Source organism: Podarcis raffonei, chromosome 11 (assembly GCF_027172205.1).
Source record: "Podarcis raffonei isolate rPodRaf1 chromosome 11, rPodRaf1.pri, whole genome shotgun sequence".
NCBI lineage: Eukaryota > Metazoa > Chordata > Lepidosauria > Squamata > Lacertidae > Podarcis > Podarcis raffonei.
The window spans coordinates 19,405,789-19,416,053 of NC_070612.1; the positions used below are offsets into that span (position 1 = coordinate 19,405,789).

General features: G+C 45.1%; 1 protein-coding gene across 1 annotated transcript in view; it reads right to left on the bottom strand.

Annotated features, from left to right (window-relative positions):
• Positions 1-9,348, bottom strand: part of OXCT1 (3-oxoacid CoA-transferase 1) — a 52,308-nt gene extending 42,960 nt beyond the window's left edge. Inside the window, exons 1-3 of the mRNA XM_053407765.1 lie at positions 9,070-9,348; positions 3,595-3,703; positions 1,148-1,238 (exon numbers count right to left, since the gene is read on the bottom strand). Of these exons, the coding sequence (XP_053263740.1) occupies positions 1,148-1,238; positions 3,595-3,703; positions 9,070-9,156 (287 nt within the window). The 5' untranslated portion in view covers positions 9,157-9,348. The remainder of the gene's footprint in view (positions 1-1,147; positions 1,239-3,594; positions 3,704-9,069) is intronic.
• Between the last annotated feature and the right edge of the window lie 917 nt (positions 9,349-10,265).

The following is a 10,265-nucleotide window of genomic DNA, read 5'->3' on the forward strand; positions in this document are numbered from 1 at the left end:
CCATAACAAAAAGTTATCTGGACAGTGTGCATAGCTATAGATATATGTATATCTTGTGCGTATATATTCTTCAGCATCACAAGAAAAGCTTGAGCATTTCATGTATTCCAAGTACTGTGTCAAGTTTCCAGCAATGACATTCAAATTGGGTAATGAAAAAAGACTAAAAGTGTTTTGATTATAGAGGATATCAGCATGATCTTATCATTTAGCTACACTGTAAATAGCAGTATCAGGGAAAACCTTATTTATTTATTAATGTTTAACCAGATTCAGGTCTTTTACACCAAGCATCCAAATCCCTCTGGTGTTTTGTAAACACTCGCTAACACTGATAACATGGGACAAAGTTAATTTAAATGAAAATGCAGGTCTCGGTGCTCTGCTTATGTGAATGTAACCAGGCACAGCCACCGGCAGCTCAGCCCTTATTGAACTTGTATATAATGCATTTAGCAAAGTACCAGCCTCAACATTTCAAGTTATTATTAATTACAGTGGTACCTTGGTTGTCAAATGCCTTGGTACTCAAACAACTTGGAACCCAAACACTGCAAACCTGGAAGTAAGTGTTCCGGTTTGTGAACTTTTTTCGGAAGATTAACGTGCTCTGTTTCAAGTGTTACGCTTCCATTTTGAGTGCCACACTTCCGTTTTGAGTGTCACGCTGAAGTCTGTCTGGTTTTGCTATTTATTTTGCGGCCCTTTTTGTTTTGCTTTTGTGACTGTGTGGAACCCAGTTCAGCTACTTACTGAATGATTGTGTGACTGCAGTACATTGTTTATTGCTTTCATTTTATGGATCAAAGGTCTCATTAGATGGTAAAATCCATGTTAAATGCATGTTTTAGGGGTTGCTTTTAAAAGTCTGGAACGGATTAATCCAAGCGTGCCTTGGTTTTGGAACGCTTTGGTTTTGGAACGGATTTCCGGAACGGATTAAATTTGAGAACCAAGGCACCACTGTATAAATGTATATATCGCTTTATGCCAAAACAGTCTTCTATTTTGAAATGTGGGTTCCTCCAGAGGGAAAACCAGGGTGCTTCCTCACACATACAAGGGCTGCGGTCCATCACCAGTTGCATAAAGAGAATCCCAATTAGATTTTGTACAAAATCTATTCCAAGAACAGATGCACACGTACCCTGCGTTGTTACTGACAGCGGTTATCCCTTTTACACCAGTCTTCAACAGCGCTCCTATGAGGTTCTCAGGGATGCCACAGAGCCCAAAACCTATGCAACACAAATTATTCAGCAGTGAACATCTCCATTGCAAAAATGACCCACCATCAACCATTCGTTCACCTCAAGCAGGACCTTCTTCAGCAGCACATGATGGACCCCACCTTCCAACCCAGAAGAAGGGGTCTCTCCCATATTATGCTGGTCTTCAAAGCCAACACAACCCCCGTTTTTGTTTGCATACCCAGAAGATATGGGGAATGGGAAGGGCCAATGGAGACCACAAATTTCAGCCCACTAGTAAGCCGACCCAAAACACACAGATCCTATTAAATCTAAGTGTTGTGATCAAATGATGTGGTTCGCCAAGCGGCAAAAAAACCAACTAGCACCTGAAACCATGGGTGGAAACACTCAAACCTGCAGAAAGCAGCAGTTCATTTCTCCCTCACCTCTGCAGACTAACTTTGACAGGTGGGCAAGACCAACACAGCTTCCTTCTTAACTGAACTCTGCACTGGTCTCCCCTTTGTGAAATTACTGGCCTATATAACGACTCTCCCTCCACAACAATAAAACAACGTACACAATGCTTACTTTACTTATCTTTCTATTGCCCTGGGCTGTTCAACTTCTAGAGCAATTCTCTTGGTGATAAAGTTACAGTTCTGAAGTCAGCAGAGACCAAACCACAGCCCTTTATAGTCTTAAGAGCTCTCAGCTTTAAGTATTTTTAATGCCCTGACGTGAGAACTCTGCATTCTGAAGCCCTCACCCTGCCCTAGAAACGTTACTCGTAAAAGTGTTTTATGCTTGCTTCCCCATCATTTTAACACCATCCCTGAAAAGCCCATAGATACACAAACCCACTGAAGACAATAAGTCTGAGCAGGCGCAGGTGTTTTTGAAGCTCTAAAGCACTAGGTGTGTCTCCTAGGCTGGTTCCTTGAAGCCAATGATGGTAGCAGCTCCTGTTCAGAGGCAGAAGCCCAACATCCTGGTCCAATCCAAGTAGAAGCCCTTTTTCTCATCTTCTAAATCACATGCATATTGAATGCGTGGAAGGGAAGCAGTTCCACACCCACTGTCTCTACCCCATGATCTTCACACAATTGGCAGAAGGTCTGAAAAAGGCCTCTGTTGACATACAGGTGTAGGCATGTAGCCGTTCCACAAGGTCAGAACCCAGTTTAATCAGGGTTCCAAGTTGTGCAGTGAACCCATGTACACAGAGGTTCCTTCCAGACCTTTGGCCAAATACATATGGGGCAGAACCCCAAGGTACCCAAAGGTTGGGAATGGGGCTGGGAAGCCCAGCTCTACTCCTCGCTCCCTGCATGCAGAGAAGTATGAACAAACCTTGAGTGCCCAGATGGTTGTTGGCCTCCAATCATCCTTAGCCAATCTGGCTAGGGATGATGAGGGTTGCAGTCCAACAATTTGTGGGGACCCAAGTTTGGAGAAGGCTTCTATAGAAGAATGCAAGGGAAAAGGAGTCAGGTTAAATCCGATTATACAGGAACATAGGAAGCTGTGTGGTATTACCAGCACTGACTGGCAGAGGCTATCCAGGGTTTGAACCCTGGTTTTCTGCATGCAAACCAGCTGTTCTACCACTGACCTACAGCCTTTCCCTCATTTTACCAACTGCCTAGAAATCCTTTACAGTGGTACCTTGGGTCCTGAATGGCTTGGTTCCCAAACAAATCGGCTCCAGACCATCACAAACCCGGAAGTAAGTGTTCCAGTTTGCGAATGTTTTTTGGAAGCCGAATCTCCGTTTTGGCTGTTGGCATTGTTTCCGGTGCCAATCAGAAGTCATGCCTTGGTTTGCGAACGTTTTGGTAGTCAAATGGACTTCCAGAATGGATTGAGTTTGGGAACCAAGGTACCGCTGTATTACAGTATTTTTCGCTCTATAGGACGCACCCGACCATAGGATGCACCTTGTTTTAGAGGGAGAGAACAAGAAAAAAAATTCTCCCCCTCTCTGCGCAGCGCCCCTTCAGCGAAGCGGCAGGAGAAACGGAGCCCCTTCCATTTCTCCTCCCGCTTAGCTGAAGGGGCGCTGCGCCTTAGCTGAAGGGACACCTACCCTTCAGCGAAAGCAACGTGAAGCCTCCGGAGCGCAGCAGGAGCGCTCCCACTGAGCTTCGGACGCTTCACATTGCTATCGCTGAAGCCAAGGAGCCTACATTCCCTCCATAAGACGCACACACATTTCCCCTTAATTTTTGGAGGGGAAAATGTGCGTCTTATAGAGCGAAAAATACGGTATGTTTTGTCTGAAGTACTGAAAACCTAAAGCCTATCATTTATGTTCATGGAGTAGCAGAAATGTTTCCAATTTATAAAACTGAGCAAGTAATTCATTTGGCAAAGAGCAAGTAGATTCTGAAGTACTTACCACCAACGAGGAGAGTGGCCCCATTGGGTATGTCTTTTACTGCTTCCACTGGATCATTATAAAACTGGGTGTTGTGGCGGCTGCTTGTTGAAAAATAGCAGCCACAGCTCTAGAAAGAGTAGAAGAAACAAAGGGGAGAAAGCGTCAAGGTACAACCTTAGGTGCTCATTCGCAGTAACAAAGGATATCCCACCAGCACTTTTTAGAAAGATATGCACAAGGAATTTGCGCTGATCAGAAAGTGCAAAGAATGCATGCTAGAGGCTCATGGGTAACACTAGATTTGAAGGGTGTACATCACTATGGTCAAAACGACATGTATGCTGCCATTTTATACAACCAGACTAATAAATGTGATGCTGAATTTCCCAATAATCTCTGCTTGCTTGCTTTCCTTCCTTTTTAAAAGAGCAAATTTCTAGCCACTGTGCTTGAAAGTTTTCAGGCAATGCACCCTGAAACATCAGAAGGAACTGCAGTTCCAGCCATTCTCTGCATAATATGAGCTCTGAATCACTTTAGCAAATACTGTATTTAGGTGAAGGACAGTAGGGGAAAGATTTAAATTCTTTGTTTATTCTTTGCAGCTTGGAAGTAAGGGTATTATTACAAATACCGATACTCTTAAGCAATAAACATATTGTAAACTTGAATTTCCAAAACCACATTTAGGGGTCTGTCCTCGATATGTCTGGCCACATTTTTAATTAAAGAAAACAGTGTCTGAACAGACAGTACTAGTATCTTAAGCAACTCCTAGGAAATATGTTTTCTCTAGACATGCAACTAGGGCAAGGGTGAGTATATTTCAGATTTCAACAAAATGCCTTAGCTTCCCAAGCTTGCAGAATCAGAGTTAAGATTCTAAAAAGACTAACTTAGAAGCAATTGCCACAGATCACAGGCTAAAATCCTGTAGGAAGTAAATTCCATTGAAGCCATTAAATTTCATTCTGATTCTGCAGACATGGATACTTATGGATTTTATTTTATTTTATTTATTTTAAAAATTCCATTCATATCCTATCTTTCTTCCAAGTAGCTCAAGGTGTCATACTTTGTTCTCCCCCTCCCCATTTTATCCTCATAGAATAACAGCCCTGGGAGGGTAGGTTAGTGACTGGCCCAAGGTGACCCAGCGAACTTCAAGGCTGAGTGTTTCATTTTAAATAGTAAAACTAATGTGGTATATATTATAAAGAACAATATATAAATATTTTTTAAATAAACAAGGATCTGTCTAGTCATACAAACATATGCTGTATTGTAAAATGGCATACAATTGAGTTTTGTTCCTATTTAAAATTTATTTACAATTCTTTATTATTTTTGAAAATGTTTTGCCATCTGAGTAAACAACACAAAGTCTTAAGTTATCAAAGGTTCTAAGGCTGCAATCATAACCCTACTTACCTGGAAGTAAGCTCCATTCAATTCAACAGGACTTACAGTACTTCTGAGTAGACGTAGCTAGGGCAACACAGTAAAATGTTGATTCTACTGAAGTTAAAACCCTTTCTATTGGAATTTCAACTACGTGTCAGTCACCTTGTGGGTGTTTCTAAATGGCAACGCCAGGTAAACTTCTTAATAAACCAGATTCCTGGCAGTGCAAGTATATTTAGTCAGCAGCAAGTTCTACTGAATTCTATGAAACATACAGTACTCCCTAATAAATGATCTTAGAAATGTAGTCTTAGACAGCAAGGTGGGGAACTTCCAATCCATGGGCCAGTTTGGCCCAGCAGGGATTCCATTTTGGGCTCTGAAGCCATTTTTCAAAAACCATTGTCACCTGTCAATCAAGCAACATCACCCAATGAGCAGGTGACATCAACTGATTGGCAGGACTTCAATCCAGCTTGGTTTGGCTCTACGTGTTACTTCCTTGCAGGAAGTGCTTGGCCCAGAGGGTACAATCCTGTTTTGTAATATAATCATAAATAATAATTTTTTATTTATACCCTGCCCTTCCCGGTTCAGAAAACCGGGCTCAGGGCGGCTAACAACAAATTTAAAACACTTAATTGATGCAACAAAAACCAGATTAAAATACAGTATAAAACGTGAATAACAATAAATTCAGAATTAAAAAATCAATTTAGGGGGGAAATCCATCCAACAGTGTATACTTTACTGCAGGCATCCCCAATCTTGGCCCTCCAGATGTTTGAGGACTACAGTTCCCATCATCCCTGACCACTGGTCCTGTTAGCTAGAGATGATGGGAGCTGTAGTCTCCCAAAACATCTGGAGGGCTGAGTTTGGCGGTGCCTGCTATACTATATACCCATTTACCTAGGAGTAAGTTTGATTAATAACAACACATCCTCCATGTAATCCTATGACATCTGCACTACTCCTTACCTATTTACAAAAATTTGAGATGTCTCCTGTCCTGACCAAATATGTAAAATTATGCCATATTTGTAGACAAATTATTAAGCAGATATTAAGCAGATAAACAGAGACAGGGACAGGAAATAGGAGGGGGGAGGAACTCATTTTCCTTACTAATAAACCCCAGAAATAATGAGCAATGGAGCACTCAGGATTTCTTAACCAGAAGCTTCTGGCTGCCTTCTGCACAAGATACTTTAAGAAGAACCAGCCAACAATTCTCCCCGGCATGGAAAGTCACATGCTATGCTTCATCAACACTGGCACAACAACAGAAACCCCAAGCAACCCTTTCTCCAACAAGGACACATCTCTCAGCCAGTCAAAGTGTGCCGACTAGGTCAAAGTCATTTCTCCTTTGACACAGAGCTACAGCCAGCCTCCAATTTATACTGCAGTGCAGCAGTTCAAATTTCTGCATATGGAAACTTTGTGAGCCAATATTATTATGCACATTGAGAAAAGTTGTGTCTAGCATGTTAAAAACACTGGGTGACACTGAATTGTGGCATCCAATGAAGGACTTCTACTTAACCTTCCTCTGGGGAATCCTCCCAGAGCAGAATGAGGAGGGAGGGAGGGGAATTCTGTGGCATCTACTGGTATGACATTAAATCTGGCCTACAAGGTTTCCATTGCCTTGTCAGGAAATCTAGAACAGGGCACAACACCTGAAGCAGCGTCCCAGTAAACAAGAGATTGCTAGGTACCAGCACAGGATTAGATGCTCACTTGCAGAACAAGGATGGCCAACCTCCAGCGCAGACCGCTGAAAGTTGTGGCACTTCTAGACAAGAGCAGAAGAGCCCAGAGGGCCTGAGTCTATGGCACAACACAGCTAAGCCTATGCTATTGCTTCCCTCCCTAGTGACACACCCTGTCTTCCTTCCCAAAGCAGGAGACTAGAAGCAGAGCCATGGAACTTGCTCTCGTAAGAGGCAATGGCAGCCACCAAGTTGGATGGCTTTAGAAGAGGATCAGACCAGGGGCGGACTTTGGTAATAAATATGGTGCCCTGAGCAAGGACAAAATTTGCCGCCGCCACCCCAAAAAAGCATTGCTTATTTTCACAATACAGTGGTACCTCGGGTTAAGAACTTAATTCGTTCTGGAGGTCTGTTCTTAACCTGAAACTGTTCTTAACCTGAAGAACCACTTTAGCTAATGGGGACTCCTGCTGCCGCCACACAATTTCTGTTCTCATCCTGAAGCAAAGTTCTTAACCCGAGGTAATATTTCTGGGTTAGCGGAGTCTGTAACCTGAAGTATATGTAACCTGAGGTACCACTGTAATAATGTCTTTAGTACAGTTGCTTTCTTATGGATCTTCTCAGTAGGTACCTGTATAAACATAGGGTTGTTGTTGCTGTTTTGTGCCCCCTCGGCTTGGCACCCTGGGCAGGGGAACTACCTGCATCCCACTAATTCTGGCACTGGTTAGACAAGTCAAGGCTATCTTTTGTTCTGCCTCTGCTGTGAGAGGAATCGGGCCTCTGAATACCACTTCTTCTGCTCATGTCCCACTGGCATCTGGTCAGTAAGAAGAGGATGCTGGACTGAATGGGCCTGGTCCAGCAGGCTTGTCTTATGTTCTTATTCAAAAGGCAGCATCTGTTTTGCATGCAAAAAGTACCTGATTCAGTCCCTAGGTAGGGCTGGCACAGTCCAGACCAGAAACACGGCCAGTTAGCCTAGACCAGCCTTTGCCAACCAGGCCCCCTCTCCAGATTCCCTTTGGGGGATTAAATGAGGAGAGAGTACCATATACAACACCCTGAGCTCCTTGCAGAAAAGGCAGGATATAAATGCAACAAATAAACAAATGTTTAGGACTTCGATTCCCATCAGCCCCAGGGAGCAAACATTTAAAAAACACAAAAACTTTAGAATTTCACTGCTTTCTGCATGCTATTTGGCTCTTTAAAACTTTTTTTAATTTAGCTTTTTCCCAGTTTATTTAGGGGGGCTTTCCTTGAAGGGCGTGGAGGGGAGGAGAGAAACAATCACACTGTGCAACTGCACCCATGGGAAATAAATAGCCAAGGAAATAAAATAAACAAACAAAAATACTTAACTAAAAGCAGAAATTGTAGAAAGATTTTGACAGGTGTTTTCCCCCCTGAGCACTTGGGGTCAAAAGAAAGTATTTTAAAACAACTGTTGTTGAGACATTTCATTCCCAATCGGCTAGGCAGTCAGACAGAGGGTGATGACAGGTGGGTCTCCTGCCGCCACCTCACTCCCCAACATAAATCCTGGCCCCACCTGACTATACCAGTTCTATTTGGAACGTACCTGTTTCTGTGTTTCCACATCTTCCAAGAGGCGTAAGGGAACGCCTTAATGAAAGATGCAAGACCTCTGGCTAGGCCTGTCTTACCGCCAGCCCGCCTGCTCCTATCCTAAGTCACTTAGCCAGCCAGGCCCCTGGGGATGGGGACAGAAAGGGACAGAGAGCGGGCCTGCAAGCAAAGCTCGCTCCCTTCCTTCTTCCTCAAGGTCAGCTAAACAAACAGGCGCCTCTGTTCCGCTGAAGGACGCGCGCTCAGCAGGTAGGGATCCCCTCCGGCCTGGTCAGCCCAGGGGCGCAAGGAGAGAGGCGCGCCGCTCCTTCTGCCGCGCGTCGCGGGGGAATCTTTCGCCTTTGCAAGGAAACCTTCGCGCGCAACAAGCCTTGAAGGGAAAGGCGAGCAGGAGGTTCATCCACGGTTCAGAGCCGGCCAGGGGCCAAAGGGAAGGGAGCCAGGAGGCCGGCGAGCGGATTAGAGAGCAAGAGGGCATGGAAATGTCAGTGGGACGCGTTGCTGTTTGGGGGGGAAGGGGGCGAAAGGTTGCCCAGTGGCCAGGAGAAAAAAGTGGGGCAGGTGGCGGAGAGAAGCAGCCTGGCCTGCTCTTGCGCCTTCGTGGGGGAGGATTTTTGCATCACATGGAGCGAAACCTGATCTCCTGCTAAGGCTCAAGCTGCGCCGGCGAGCCGGTCCAAGTTGCAGAGGCTGCAAAGGCTTCCTTGCGAGTAAGCGCGCACCAAGCCGCCGCAGAAGGGTCCTCTGCAACCATCGCCGCGCGCTTGCTTACCTTGGCCGGGGCTCGACGGAGAAGCTGCGCCGTGCCGGAGCCGGGCAGGCAGCGAGCAAAGCGGGCCAGGAGGCTCTGAGCCGCCATCTTCGTGCGCTTCGCGGCGTGCAAGGCGAGCAGGAAGGAGCCGGGGCGAGCAGCGGCCTTGGAGAAGGAGAAGAGGAGGAGGCGGTGGCGGCGGCTGATGCCCAACCCCCTCGGCGCGAGGCTGCCGGAAAAAAAAGAGAGAGCAGGGCGCGCCTGTCAAATGGGATGCGAAGCTGGGGGAGGGTTAGGGGGCTCGGCGTCTGACGTCGTCTTTAACCCCTTGTAAAACCAAGCGGGAGGCTGAAGAAATGCACCGGCTCCTTGGAGGAGGCGCAGAGGCGCCTCTTGGCCTGGGAGTTGGAGATGCAACAGGGCGCGCTCTGTGTTCCGTGGCGCTTGCTCCCAGGAACGGCGCCCTTACAGATTAGCAGACTGTGTCCTTTTAAACGTGTTTCTAGGATGGTTTGGTTTGGTTTTCCTCTTGTTTTCGTTATGTACTTTGTGGTTTTATTCCGAGATCTTCGGACGAAGGATGGTATACAAATTTAATAAATATACAATTGTACTAATGATGCCCCCCGACCGAGCCGAATGTTTTGGTTGTTTAGTTGATTTGACTTATCTGCCGCTTTTCCACAAGGAGCAGCTCGCAGCAAACTTTCGGAACGGCACAACGGAGCACCCTGGGAATACAAAATGCAGATCGTGTCAGTAAATTCGAAATAACGAAAATCAGCCATTTAGCAAACACAGAATGAATTCAGTAATACAAAGAAAAAACTTAATATAGGCTTAAATACTGTACTACAGAGTAAAAACGAATGGAGCTTTCACTCAATAAAGCAGGCTAAGGACGACTAAGGATGCAAAAGGTTAGACATAGTTTACTTGGGAGTAAGTCATATTGGGCTCACTAAGACTTCCGAGTACACACTGCAATGACTGGGATGTAAGATCCAATGAAATCAGTGGCGCTAATTTCTGAGTAAATTGGTTGTAAAGTGATAGGGCGAACTTCCAAAGACAAAATAAAATTAAGGAGTGGATTTTAATGGATCCTTGTGGTTTGGTTTTTTTAGGTTGCCTGCTTGTGAACTGGCCCCTGTAGCTGCTCCCTGTAGCAGCACTTTTATTTCTGCAAAGATTAGCAGGTTTTCATTTTGCCTGCA